The sequence below is a fragment of the Trachinotus anak genome, unplaced genomic scaffold (genome assembly GCF_046630095.1).
Source record: "Trachinotus anak isolate AG129_WGS33_773 ecotype Australia unplaced genomic scaffold, CSIRO_AGI_Tana_v1 ptg000013l, whole genome shotgun sequence".
NCBI classification, from domain to species: Eukaryota; Metazoa; Chordata; class Actinopteri; order Carangiformes; family Carangidae; genus Trachinotus; species Trachinotus anak.
The window spans coordinates 18278644-18293001 of NW_027273864.1; the positions used below are offsets into that span (position 1 = coordinate 18278644).

Below are 14358 nucleotides of genomic sequence, written 5' to 3' on the forward strand. Positions count from 1 at the left end.
CAGGGCTGCTTTGAGGCCTGGCTGAGTGTTAAAGAGGCCAAACCTTAAACCTTTCATCCTGCAGAGGAAACAGCAGCAACAGGAACTGGCAGCCGCTCACACATCCACAAAGACAAGCTGAAACAAAGTCTAAGCCTTCGCTGAGAAAACAGCGTCTTTTCTGTTGCTTTGATTGAGAAAAGTAACACCCAGAAGATACTGTAAAACCTCATTATTATTCTTTCCAGTTTACTTTACAAAATCGTTCTCCAAGGATTTCTTTGCAACTAACATACCGTAGTTGTATTAACTCATTAGAATTAAATTTCATGTGAGGGAGTCAAACAATCTCACTCAGGAAAAGCATTTTGTAGGAGGGGGGTTGGTGGTCTCTGAGAAGGGGTGATTATTAATATATACAGAATAAGACAGAAGGGAGAGATTTCACCACACCTCCAGAGAGCTCCTCCAAATAATTTTTCTAATTAAAGAAGAGCAGTAAATAACAAACACATGAAATGTAATTTGTGAGGCTGGTGGTGAGTGAAGTGGAGTTTGCTGTGCTGACTGTTCTAATTAGTGTGTGGGTAAATGATAGTGCCCCTTCACTGGGCACACACTATAGGGGTTGGATGGGTGAGGGGCAGAGAGAGAAAGATGGAGTCTGTAAAGTTGACAACGACAGAAATAAAGCCTGCAGTGTTTTTACTGTCTTTCTTCTCTTTTGGTTTAACTTCAAATCCAATTCTCCTTACCCCTTACCCCCCCATTGCCTTCTGGGTTTTTATTTTTTTTGGAGGGGGGGGGGGGGTTTGCACTCTCTCTCTATTTCATTTTTTTCTTTCACAAATCACTTTTGCTTCTTTCCACACATTTAAATCTGGTTTGATGTTGAGAGGGGCTGAGTTGATCTCCAGCCTCGCATGAGTTGGTTGACAGGGAAGCTTCCTCCTCTTGAAGGAACCTGGGGTGTGTGAAACGAACACAGGCTGTATGTACAAACACACGCGCGCACACACACTCACAAACATGTAATTTTACATTTAGCTGAAGCAAATCAAAAGATTTCTAGCTTCTAACGGCAACTGTGAGCAAATGTAGCATGTTATCATAGATACATAGTTAAGTAGTAACAGTCACTCATTGGAGCCAAAGCATTTAATACGACTAATAAACAAAGCAAACTCTCATTCCTCGCATTATCACTTTCCCTTCCTTTTGTGAACAGACCTGAGTCTGTCTATCAAAAGTCGCCTTTGTCCCCCCAGCACCAGGCGAGCGGACTTCTCTCCAGATCTGTATTAAACAAGACGAGAGACATCAGAGGTAGTTTCACTCACATGAAACCCCACAGATGCAAATCTTTCTCTTCTTTTCAAATCTCACACGACGTTGCATTGACTCTCTGTCTGCTGTATCTGTTGCACTCAATATTCCATTGCACATTACATACACCACATGCAATTTGCGCTTTCTAAAGGTGAATTAGATGATTTTTTTTTTTTTGCCAGAAGCTTCCCAGAGGGGGATCCAGCCACAGACCACAGAGTGGAGGCTAACATTCAAAGGACAGGGAGTACAAGCTTGCTGCTGGTCTGGGTATGTTTTTTCTGTTTTGTTAATTAAAGTTTCTTAAGTAATAAAACATTTTAGCCTCTCGCATACCCTTCACATTGTTTATACTTTCAATTATTTCCAATGCAAAGTACCCACAGCATAACATTTTAGATAATTTCACCTCATTGTTTCAGATAGGAACTTCACAACAGTGAACGTTTTCTTGTGTTTTTTTTTTTATTTTTGGCCAAATATTAAGTCTTTTATTTTCACGGCTAGGCTGCTGCATCGTCACATCAATATTCTATATATAATACAAATATATTAAATAACAATGTGAAAACAATGTGACAATGTGAAGGGGGGGCTGCTCGTAGTGATGAAGCTTGCAAGAATTATCACCTGCCTACCTCAGCTTTGCAGAGCTTTATAGTGAGGTTCAGCTCATCCTTTAGCTGTCTGGCTGAAATTTTACTGTTTTGGTTCACTCTCACTGCTCTCCCAGCATCATTTTTGGCCGCAGCAGGCACCCATTTTGAGCGAAAGAGCTCTAAAAACCCACTGTACACTATATGCTCAGCAGAGAGACACAGTTAGCAACCAGCTGATGAACACAGGGAAGTATTTAGCAGGTGAAGAGCCAGATATTTCCCTCAGGAGAACAAAAACAGAGATAATAGAGAGAGAATATTGGACTTACATTCACGAGGCGCTCAGAAACTCGCCTTCAAATGAATGATAATGTTGCTCCATTACTGCTGTTGCTGTACTGTTTTTCTCAAGGTGAAGTTCACCATATCAACATAAAAGGTGATGATGTGTTATTGTGTTCACAACTTGTTTCCACTGCACCCAAGTGGCCCAAAAAAATTCAGTTAACGCAAGTTCAAGCAAACAGGGGAATAATGTGACTTCAGCTTTTTATTGCATTAAAGAGACTAATGTGCTCTACTGAGGCCAGCCGTTAAAGCTGCTATAATAAGATTTTTTTACAATAACAATGGATCGAAAGACTATTTCAACATAGCGATGAATTATCACCCAACTCTGAAGTTCTCCTCAGCTCTATAGAAAGTTTTAGTATCTTTCAGGTTATTGTTCTGGTTCACTCTCGTCAAACCTGGTACAGCACGAAGCTGTTTTCAGCAAAAGGGCTCTAAAAACCTACTGTATGCTACACGCTCAGCACCAAATGGCAGGCAAACACAGTTAGCAAATAGCTGGTGAACGCGGTGGAGCATTTAGCAGCGGAAGACCCAAATATTCCCCTCAGGAGGATGTTATTTTGGATTTTGTCTTGTTTTATTATGTTTTATTTGTCATGTTGTCTTGTTTAGTTTTGTTGTTAGCATTGTGGGTCTTTGTTTTGTTTTGTTGATGATGGGAAATGTAAATAGAAGGTTAATATTGTGTTTATATGCTGGATGTGAAAAATAAGCTACTGTTTGCTAACAAGGTGCTTTTCCACTGTCCAAAAGTGACCACAGAAATCATTGCTGGTTATTATTGCTGGTTCAAAGTCTTGGATAATTCCTGAATTCGCCAACAGGAAAGAGCTATGGAAAATCAATCTAAAAAATAATGGTATACTTTGGAAAATGTTGGCGACGTGTAAAGCAAATCTGATGACGAGCAGCGACTGGAACAATCAGATGGGCAAGTATAGGGAAGGGTGGCAATAATGATGGCTGTGACACGTGTTTGTGTGTGTGTGTGTGTGTGTGTGTGTAGAGGCTGAAATGCAAAACATTTAAGCTCTGCTCTTTCATCTGCACACACAGTTAGCCAGGCCTCGCCATTCATTTGTGATAACCAAGTTTCTCACTGTGCCTGACTACAATAGCAAACTGACAACATGACGTTAGGCCGCCGGAAAAGGCGCCGCATGCAGCGGATTTAAACTTCAAATTTAATGAAAAGACGTCCCACATTCACTGGTGGTTTCCTCTATTCCCTGCTGGGAATTGTGGCTTCTTATTCTCATATAGACACTGATGTAAGCATACACTCTGAGTATACTATACACACATAATTACTACCTTTTTAAAAAGGCTGATTTACAACCTTCTATATTTTCTACATGTTATAATGTACATGTAACTGAGGAATGAGCCAATCTGGCTTAGTACCCTCTATCTGCAGCATGTGCTCCAATTACCGGCGTGATTCCACTGAATCTACAAAATAGTCACCAAAGAATAATTTGTGTATTCCCGCACTGTTTTCATCCTTCTTTTTCAGTTATTTTAAAGATTATATTCCCAGAGGCCTTCCTCTGCGATTATTCAGCAAACCTCTGCCTCTTCTTCACAATTTCGGCAACATTCAGAGGGAGAATAAAACCCGTTTTTCCATGGATGACACCAACCACATCAATTTATTCCTCTGTGGCTGTGTTGTGATGTCCATCCTGTAATAAGCAACGATAATTAGAAGAAAACTGTATGAATGTTTGACCTAAGATAATTAGAAAGTTTGCAGGCTTGGCAGCAGGAATCAGCACTGGGATAATGAATCATAAAATGGTTCATTACTGCGCTCAGGGAACACTCTCAATCTCAATAAACGGACATGGGGCCTAGCAGACAAATCAAACCAGGACGCATACACCGCCTCATTTAGCTGCTGAAAGGATCACAATAAAAAAAAAAAAAAAAAAAGATATATATACTCTTTTTTTTTTGCTCTAAATGGTTGCTATTATTAAAGTGTCTAGTCTCCTTCACCCCCCTCTTACCCTTTCTTTTTCTATCTTTCCCTCTATCTGTGCCTTTCTCTCAGTCCATCTCCAAGGACACCCATTTTGATGTGACTGGCAATTCAAGCTGCCATTTTCTGGAAAACAGTCAATTTGTTCAGTGCATTAACAATGTGTACAAATCACAGCAAGCTACTCAAACCATGTAAGGCATTAGCTGGGCGCTAATAAAAGACACTTGAGAATTTCACAATAACTGTTAAACATTATGCTGTACTTTGGACTCTGCTCCATTCTTCCTACAGTTTTCTTTTCTCTGCCTTTCCTGCGGCCTTCCCCCTGAGGAACAAGCGCTGAATCTACCCACTCACACTGCTTCTCTTCTGCTAATCCTATACCCACAGACATACGGTAGATCCAGACCTCTCAGGACCCAGAGGACAACAATCCACCCACGTTCGTTTCCTCCGACATCCTCTCCAAGGCACCCTGCAGGCTCCCGCTGATGGGACCGGAGCAGAACACCTCGCATAGATAACAATCCACTTTCACCAGCTCTCTAAAGCTATTGCAGCTCCCATGACATGAGCTTGATGTAAATGTCTGTAAGATGAGTAAGTTAAAACAGTACTCCACTGATTCAGCATTGCACTTCTATGACACTGTCAAGTTTTAAAAATGGATAGAAATCAGTGCTTTTTTTATTCCACGCATTCTTCTTCTGGTGCCTACATTACCCACAATGCAACTGGATGGCTGACAGTTTGATCAATTGGAGATTTGGGTGTGTTATGCTAGAAGTAGCTAGTGTAGCCTTCAGCCTTCAGCCTCAAGCAGAGATGACTGGGCTACAGAGATCTGCTAAGCTCACTACTTTCTGACTCCACACCCCCTTATTTTCTTCATTTTGGTCTTCAGACCAAACAGATACTGACTACCGAGGTCAAATATCAGATTTCGTGCAGCTTCCTCTGGAGCCACAAAGGGCTTTTTACAATTTCATTCACATACTGTATGCAGCAGTGTTTCCCAAGACCTGTAAACAGACTTTGATGTGTAAAATTTGTGGAATTTCCCTTTAATTTGCATTGCACATTCACCATCTAAAGACTGATGTTTCCAATTTCTATATGTATGCTTAGGACATTTGGTTGGGAAGCAAAGCGTCTTATAAGAATTACTGTACATTTGGGCAGCAACATGGTTGTCAACACTGTTTATTTATCATCAATGACTAAAACACGGCACACATGTTCATAATGGAGTTGGCACAAAATCTGGAGTTGGCAATCTTAGCACAGCAGACCACGCAATGGGAGCTAACTAAACAACATCAACAATAAACATTTTCCACAGAACAGAAGTGGAAAAAAAAAAACTAATTCCATGCACTGTACCACTCTACTCTTCTTTTCTCCACCAGGCTCAATCAAGAGGCCTTTATTCTCTGACTCATATCTTCAGACAGGGGAACCAAGACTGGCACAAAATGGCTCAGGGAACAATGTGCAAGCCTGATTGCTCTATTGTGAGTTAGCTGTGGCCTTTGACATCTCCTCCTGAACCAAGAGTGTCTAATTCAGACGAGATTTGTCTGGAGACACAGCTGGAGGGCATTGTTACAGACAGGTGCCATACACAGCCCGTTCAACAAAGAAGGCAAAGAGCTAGACAATAACAGACAGAAAAAAATTGCCACTGTGAAAATGGCTGTCTGTCTGCACATGCTCTGGTTTTTGAGTCTTTATGGCGCTAGGCAGAGACCGTCCAAAAGGTTAGAGGTGGGTAACAGAAGGAACATGCCAAGCAAAATCAGAGTCCCGGAAGGTACATGTGTTCCCTTTTGTCCATTTGGCAGCTGCAGACTAAGGAGGGTGTTATATTCACAGGGCAGCGCGATGCCAGGCAGGAAGGACAGGGTCCATGAGCGAGGAAGCTCATGCCCATGCAGGGGAAAAAAAAAAAAAATACAATACAAATCTGGTGTGAGAGAGAGTCTGTCATCTAAAATCATGTTAGTGTGTGCAAGTGCTGGGTGATATAAAAGAAGGGAGAGACTGAGCTAACGTACTGAGAGAGAGAGGGGAGAGGTCAAGTCAAAACAAAAGATATCAATCCATGACCCAGAGGTATCCATGAAAACCAGGAAGAGGCATCTCGGTACATGCATGATACAGGTAAAGACAGCGGCAGTGGCAAGAAGTATGCACATGTTAACACGCTTACGAGACCCAGTAAAATAAAAAAATACATTATACAATACAATTATTATCATGTGTCCTTGCGTTAACTGTTGCGTTATCTATTGGTATATGTCAAAAATATATATATTTTTTTAATTATTATTATCAATATTTTATCTTCCTGTAAAACATTAAATTATTTTTGATGACTCGTCTTCAAACAGCCAATAAAATGTGACGTGGGCTGACCAGCAACCTCCTCTTATCATATAGAAATGCACTTGAGTGTAAGGGTTGTAGTAGCTGGTGGAGCAATATCATGGGCTCTGGGGTGCGTTTTAAGATATCAGTTGCCAAAAACATTTCCAAAACAGCGTGGCTGAGGCATACTGGACCGATTGGCCATGTTGTTGTAATAGTGTCTAATTTAGTGGATGAATTCAACAATTTAACGGTGTAAACTGGTGAATTTCATCTTTTGCCACTCACTCACCAGAACACTAACAAGGAGAAAGTATTCTTGTGTACTTACAGCCTTTGTATATGTCTGTAGGAATCTGGACGGCACTGGAAGAGTAGTTGACCTTGTTTTTAAAGTTGGGATCATCCACAAACTCCAGCTCCAAAGAGGACGTGGTCTCCAGTGGGCTCTCCTCTTCTCCGTCCTCCGTCTACACACACACACACACGTGCGCGAACACGCACACACACACACAAATCTGAGTGAGCATACAAATAAAAGTGACTGGATAGAAAAACGGGGAAAACACACAAATATGGTACCACATTCTGTCATTTCCCATATCGTGGCTTTACAGAGCCCATCTGTGGCTCTGGTACATACAGCATATTGTCTTGCTTTCTGGCTCACACGTTAAGTCACACAGAATCTGGATAATATTAAGCACAAAAATAGCAATTATCCTGCCTTTTGTCTGCCTTCAGATTTAGGCGGTTCCATTCTCTCTCTCTCATCAGAGAACAGCAGCAGGTATCAGAGCAGACACCAAACAGAGAGACTCATTAGTCCCCGAGATGACTATCACAGACACACGAGGTGCCATACAAATTAACCCCAACAATAACTAGCAACCAACACCACTTAATCACTGTTTAGTCTCCCACCCATTCAAATGATAGCAGTTTTCATAACAGACTGCCTCTTCTCTCTCGCCTGCAATGTTTTTAACAAAACAAAACAAAAAAAAAAAACCTGCTAATACCACATATTTCTAAAATGTGTTGGCTTTTTTTCACGTTCTCAGTTTGGCCATTGTACATGATGCGAAAGCCTGACATACATATTGCATTAGGAAAGTGTCAGACATGAAAAAAAGCCAGAAGATAAAACAGCAAAACTGACATTTAAGCTCTTTATCTTGATAAGATATCAATGGGGTACAATCTGTGCCTGTTCCCACAGGAGGAAGTGATTGAGGGATGTGGAGAAAAAAAATGGCAGCAAAGTATAACTGCACTCTGTGGCTCGGTTTATTAGCTTATTCTTGATCTGACTTCAGTGCGAATCCATAGAGCGCTCACTAAAAACCCTGTTAGCTACATCCTCAGAAAACAGCATGTACCTTATGTGAGCAGGTCACATTAACACAACAATATTCAAAAATCAAAAATGTACGAGTTTGTTAAATAAATGACCCCTTTGTTAACTTAACACAATTTAATTAATGTTTGCTCATGCACCAAGTTTTTTGATGCACTGCCATACACAAGTAGCCCTCAGCACAGTCTGGCGTCATGCTTCTATCATTCTTCCTTTATTAGTCACCCTTCATTAGCCTTCATTCATCGAATATTTGTAAAACAAAACTCATATCTCTGATAATTTCTCATGCATCCCGCCTGCTGAAAAGAAAAATCTGACTCCAAAATAAATCTTCTAAGTGCAGCAAATGTTCAACTGCAACACACACTTCTCATTTTAATAAAGCAGCATGGGTTAACTGGATCTGACATGAGAAAAACTGTTTGTTTTATTTTGAGAAATTAAATCAAAACCCCATGTCCGTGGCAGAAACTGATTGATGGGCCTATTAAAATGCAATTACAAGCTGTTGGTGGGATGAGCCGGGGGGATAGTTGTGGTGAAGTCCCATTGAAAGTCAACATAAGAAACAATTCAGTGCTGTGACAGAGACCAGCTCATGAGAAGTCTCTCATCTCTACAACTCTTATAACATAAAAGTGCAGGAGAGATGTGAAGCAAATATGTCAGGACAGATGAATGTGTCCTGGGTGGACACACCTGACATTCAACACATGAATTATTTCTGAGACACCAATGATCAGAGTAATGATTCCAAAAGCAGTTACTCGTTTTTGTTATCTTTAAATCTGAGAGCGTTTTTAGGGAAGTCCAAAGTTAGTTACTTTAGGGAGATACAACTATTTCCACTCAAAGTTTGAAAAATAACCAGGGCAGAAGTTTAAAACAATAATGACAGTAAATGTACAACTGACCGAGCTTGTGTTAGTATTACATTTCTAAAAAACAGAAAGGCTGAGCAGTGGCACAGGGCTGTCGTGGCTGTCCGCTATGGTGCTGTAACACGTTTCTACATTTTTTATGTCACAAGCAGGAGGTGCTTCTTTGTCTCACAAAGTTTTTATGAGCACTCATCAGGCGGCTTGCTCTGATGAGTGAGAGCCAAGATCTTGTCTACCTGATATTTTAGTTTTTACTGGAAATGGTCTTTACGCGCAGGGACGTTTATAGAAATGATTTGTTTTAATTAGTTTTAGTCTGGGAGCCTGATGGGACAAGCCTGGCCGCCTCCTGTTTTTAGCCGGCACCTCTGGGACCTGACCTGAGCCTGCAGTCTGGCACATTCCTCCTCTCATAGTCCTTGTTCATTAAAAAATAAAACAAATTCTGTCACCATCAGTTAACCAGTGTTACTAAGCTGGCACTATGATCTTTTCTTGTACTAATTCAATATGGATGTTTTAGTTGTTTGTATTTCATATTGCTGCAGCAGATATGCAGAGCTTCCAGTATTTGGATTAATGTTGGTTTAGTACAGATTTGTTGACACAGTAAAGGCTCTGAGATTTCACAGACTGACTATCCATTAATATTAAACCTGATTAGGTTAGGGATGCTGGCTTTTCAACTGTGAGGTTGAGGTGTTTGTTTATCACTCAGTCTGACACTAATTCAGTCAATGTCGGGCAGGGAGGTTCTTTTTTTTTTTTTTTTTTCCTTTCTTCAGAAGAGCCCAATCATAATTAACCAAAGCAGCGTCTAATTAGGAGCGGAATAAATCCACGCAGGAAAGACTGATTGGTTCATTTTCTTCAACCATCCACCACCTGTTTTGCTCGATTCATTACCCAATTTGTTAATTTTAACTCCCCGTTCTCAAGGTTTAATTAAAAGCTGAAGAGGCCAGAGATGACATTTTGAAGATTCTTTAATTCCTGCCTTCAGCCAACCAGGGCTAACCTGAAACCTGTCACTTATGACCCTGTGTGTGTGTGTGTGTGTGTGTTTTCGTGTCTCTGTGTGATGGAGTGCGTGTTTACTTGAAAGACAGCAGGAAGGAGCGAGATTAAGAAAGCCCAGCTCTTTTAACAAACAAGAATTCCTTCAGAAGAAATAACATCAAAATTGTTGCTTTTGACATATTAAATACAATATATATGCCACAGTATAATCTGCTGCAAAAGAAAAACAAAGCAAGAAAAATATGTTTTGCTTTTGACAGCATTAGAATAATCAGAGTTGTAATAATATATTTGATGGCTGTCCTCAAAGTAAATTACTACCTAGGGACATGACTGACAACATATTTCTACCAGACAGATAAAAGTATTGCAGCGAAAATGGGATCATACAGACCAAAGAATATCTGCATTTTTACGCAGGATGCTTTCTCTGCTCTCTGCTGAAGCACACCTTATAATCTTTAATGGGGGACGGGGTGTGTGGGGGGGGCTGAACTGGTCTGTTTTTGCAGAAATACATGCATTTTAACCAGTGGTCAATAAGACCTGAAAGTTATAATACTGTTCTTCCTGCAGCAAACAGGACAGTCCAGAATTAATACGAGGAACCTAATAGAAACTGTTGATTCATGTATTTGTATACACCTGAAAGTGCCAAATAAAATGCTGGACTGAATATTACACATGCTTTGGCACACGAGCAGTTTTGACATTTAAATGATCACACTGCTCTTTTCTATCAAGGCTGCAGTGACAAGTGGAGACATTAACAGGGTATAGAGTACAGGACAGGGAACAGGACACAGGAGACGAGGCTTGGATCAGACAGACTACCAATCACTTACCTTTGGTAAAACGGATAGTAAAGGCTTTTCACTCTAGCGATAGCGCCTTAATTGAAATGGGTCATCATGGGAGGAATCAAGATTCAGATAGGGGAGTACTGGTGGGCTACTGTTGGGGTTGTAGGGATGTGGAATGACCTCTGCCTGACCTCCTCCACTGTCTTTGGGTGGTGGTGGGGTTGGTAAAGTGAGGGTCAGGGGGTGTGTCACTGGCTCGGCCTCAGTGTGCCATGTTAATGATGACCGATGTTCTCCAATTAGATGTGCTGACAGGCCCTAAAGCGCCGTGTCATTAATCACGGGAGTGGTGTGCACAAAGAGAAAATCACACCATGATTTATTGCTCCTCCGCCTCCCTTTCTCACTCTCTTCCCCTCTCTATCTCACTCTCTTCCCATCTTTCTGTGCTTTGGTGATCTAGCGGGGTTTCTTGCACTCCTCCATGAAACTTCATCAATCAGCGGACACGGGCTCCGAGTGTGACCTATCCTGAGGAGGAAGTGGAGGTTGCAGCCACAGTGGTAGCCTGGTGAGACCGGTGGCTTGCAGGGAAACTGCATTTCCAAGCCTGCAGGCCTTTCGCTGAGTGTCATTCATATTCTTCAGTATGAATGACAGGCATTATGGGAATTGTGTCCCTGTATATGGCTTATGTATTGTGTAAGGTGTCTTGATGGGCACAGAGGTCTGACAACCCTGAAGTTCAGCTATGCAGTTGACAAGGTTTGGGTCCGGGAGGAAAAGGAGAAGGAGAAAAGTCTGGAAATCAGACCAGGGGAGGACAGCTGAAGTCACTGTCACATGCACGTCGGGCTTCTCCTGCTCTGTCACACTAACTCACCATAAAGCAGTGTCACCTCACTAACGCACACAGACAGCCCGGGGGCCTGTGACCGGAGGCGCGGGGGGGTGGGGGGCATCAACACCGAGGAGGCCAGGAGGGGGAGGGGGAGGGGGAGGGGGGAGGGTGGGGTTGCAGGAAAGGATGGCAGGGGTGGGAAGTGGAGTGGGTTTAAGGCAGGCAGACGGGGGGGGGGGAGCGGGAAGCAGTCCATACTGTACTCACATAGTCTGAATCCGCTTTGGAATCGTAGTATGAAATGGCATTCTCCTGTGCAGGAAAGAAAAGTGAAAAGACAGGTGATGAGAGAAGATATAGCAGCGCCTATAACAGCCCCGACTCTTCATGGTGGTAAGCTAGAGAAAGTCATGGTTATATTCCATCACACTGTTCAGCATGAGAATATAATCAGCATCACAGAACACAGGAGGAGTAGTGTGATGTGGAATGACAGTCATGAAAAGGCGAGCAGATAGCTGTAGAGATACTGAAGGATGTAATGCATCTGCGCAATGCTATTGCCAGTAAGATGCAATGCATGTGGCACATGTTCGAACTTGTGTTGAAAACACCGTAGGAACATTTTCATGTGTTGCGGAGAACTGTTCAAAAAAAATGTCAGTTTGTGTGGGGTATGAGCTCAGATGTAACATGGGGTAAAGTGGTTTGCAGTGAGAGAAGAATAAACTCAGAATATTACTCTCTCTGGGAGGCTTATCAACCTCAGCTGGTTGTGTTTTCCCGGCTCTCACAGGAGGAAAGAAATAGAAAAAGAAAAGAAGAAGAGAAAGAATGTAAATGCCATCAGCTTTTATGCCATTTTGTGTTACCCTATTTTACTCTAATTACTGTCTAAATTTTCCAGTCACCAGCTGAAGCCCCTCACCACCACGCTCCAGGTCTTTACCCCGAGCAAGACCCCATACCCGGGCTGTTAGCCTCCCTGCCGTCCTCTTCTCCTTTGAACTGGTGTCCTTATCTCGCGTGGAGGCGGGTGTGAGGGCGGGCAGGGGCTGCATGGAGCGAGCAGTGTCCGTGGGGCCTGCCTCATTATCATGAGGAGGCTGGTTGAGGATGCGCCCTCAAGGGCACTACAGTGAGTGACTCGCCCTCACTGGAAGAGCTGTGGTCATGGTCTGTTGAGGGAGAGCGTCTGACAGAGAGAGAGAGAGAGTCTTCTGCACAGGTACAGTAGGTCTTGCACACTGCCTCACTCAGCTTGACTTTTCTCTGTTTGTCTCTTGCTTTTTGCTCTTCACTGTTTTCGTCTCTATCCTGCTGCCACAAACACATGCTCTCTGCAGTTGTGTAACTTGTACAGAAACACACACACACACACACACACACACACACACAGACACACACACACACACACCTACAGTATATGCATAAGTATTTTCTTTCTTTGTCAGCCCTCATCTTTCTAGCAGTTCCCTTCGGCATGAGAGCCTCTCTGCATACCATGAGCGGGTTCTTGGCCGGCCTCCAGTGCTAATCAGTCAGTCTTCAGCTCAGCTCACTCCTTAACAACTCACCGAAAAAAAACACAGTATAATCAAAACTCTCACTGACACCAAACATGGGGCTGGACAGCCTGGAAGCAGCTTGTGTCTTTGGGAAATGAGAGTGGACAAGAAACAGGAGGAGTACAATTTGCCCCACTCCTCCCACCCACCCTTGACACAACTTGCCAGCACTCTTTCTTTCCCTCCCCAGCTCTCTCTGGAAGAGAGATGAGGAGTGAGGATGGAGGGAAAGGGGCTGTGTGAAGAGATCAGAGTGGATTGTTCAGGGAGTACATTGGGTTAAGGTGGAGGGTTAGGATGGAGGCTGAGGTTGGGGCGATATGAAAGGATGAATTGAGAGGAGAGGGATGGGTGGTGGCGGTGGTGATGATGGTGGGTGCAGTGGGGAAAGAGCTGCCAGTGCTAAAAATAGCCTGTGCCTCTGCAGAGAGAGAAGAGGAAGAGAGGGAGAGAGACTGTGGCAGAGCAACAGTGTTGTTGTGTCTGCCAGCAGGATTGATCTGGAGCCCAGTCCTGCTCAGACTGGTCCCTCGCTTCTAAAGAGTTTACTCTCACTGCTGCGGCATTACAACTCATTATTCAGGATTGTTTTCTGTAAATAAATGCTTGGTTCCTTGCACCCAAGGGACAGCGTCCAGCAGCTTTACTCAAACAAAGAATACACTCAAAAAATCTACCACACATTACTGCAGACAGACTTCAGTTTGGGGTCCAACACTAGAGCTCCCTTGCTTACATTTCTTCACTGCATCATTGTCTCGTACATATCCCTTATAGCAGCTCTTTACTGCAAAAAATATCATATATTGACAGGAGATTAAATGAAAGAAAAAGCCTGAAAGAATAAGTGGAGAAACATACACATAAATGCACAGGCTTCCATACAGGGCACACTAAAGATTTTGTGAATCATCCATGTATGTTATCGCCTTTACAGTCCAAAGACACCAAGTCAATTGAATACTTCTATTAGATTTTGGACAGCTGTGTTAGAAAGTGCCCCCCCACCACCGTCATCAAACACAAAATGAGGTAATGTGTTTTGGAAGAGGATTTTTCTTTTTTTATTTGTTAGATAATCTGTGTCAGAGAGCATTGTAGCTGCTCTGGTGGCTACTGGAGCCCAACACCTTTCTAAGACATTTTATGTTGGCTTTTCCTTGTATTTGTCGCACATCTGTGCCAGTAATGTCATTGGTATCATGTCTGTTTGCACAGCTGGACATCTGTGTTTACCTTCCTGCACCGTCAACTTGTGCATATC

General features: G+C 42.6%; 1 protein-coding gene across 5 annotated transcripts in view; it reads right to left on the minus strand.

The window, feature by feature from the left end:
- The window catches only part of cacna2d2a (calcium channel, voltage-dependent, alpha 2/delta subunit 2a), a 191069-nt gene that overhangs the window by 45240 nt on the left and 131471 nt on the right, over positions 1–14358 (minus strand). For 4 of the 5 annotated variants that reach the window (XM_071495602.1, XM_071495601.1, XM_071495599.1 and 1 more), the window contains 2 exons: positions 11794–11838; positions 6950–7088 (listed from right to left, as the gene is read on the minus strand). In XM_071495602.1, the coding sequence (XP_071351703.1) occupies positions 6950–7088; positions 11794–11838 (184 nt within the window). The remainder of the gene's footprint in view (positions 1–6949; positions 7089–11793; positions 11839–14358) is intronic. The other variant, XM_071495600.1, reaches the window with a different exon arrangement.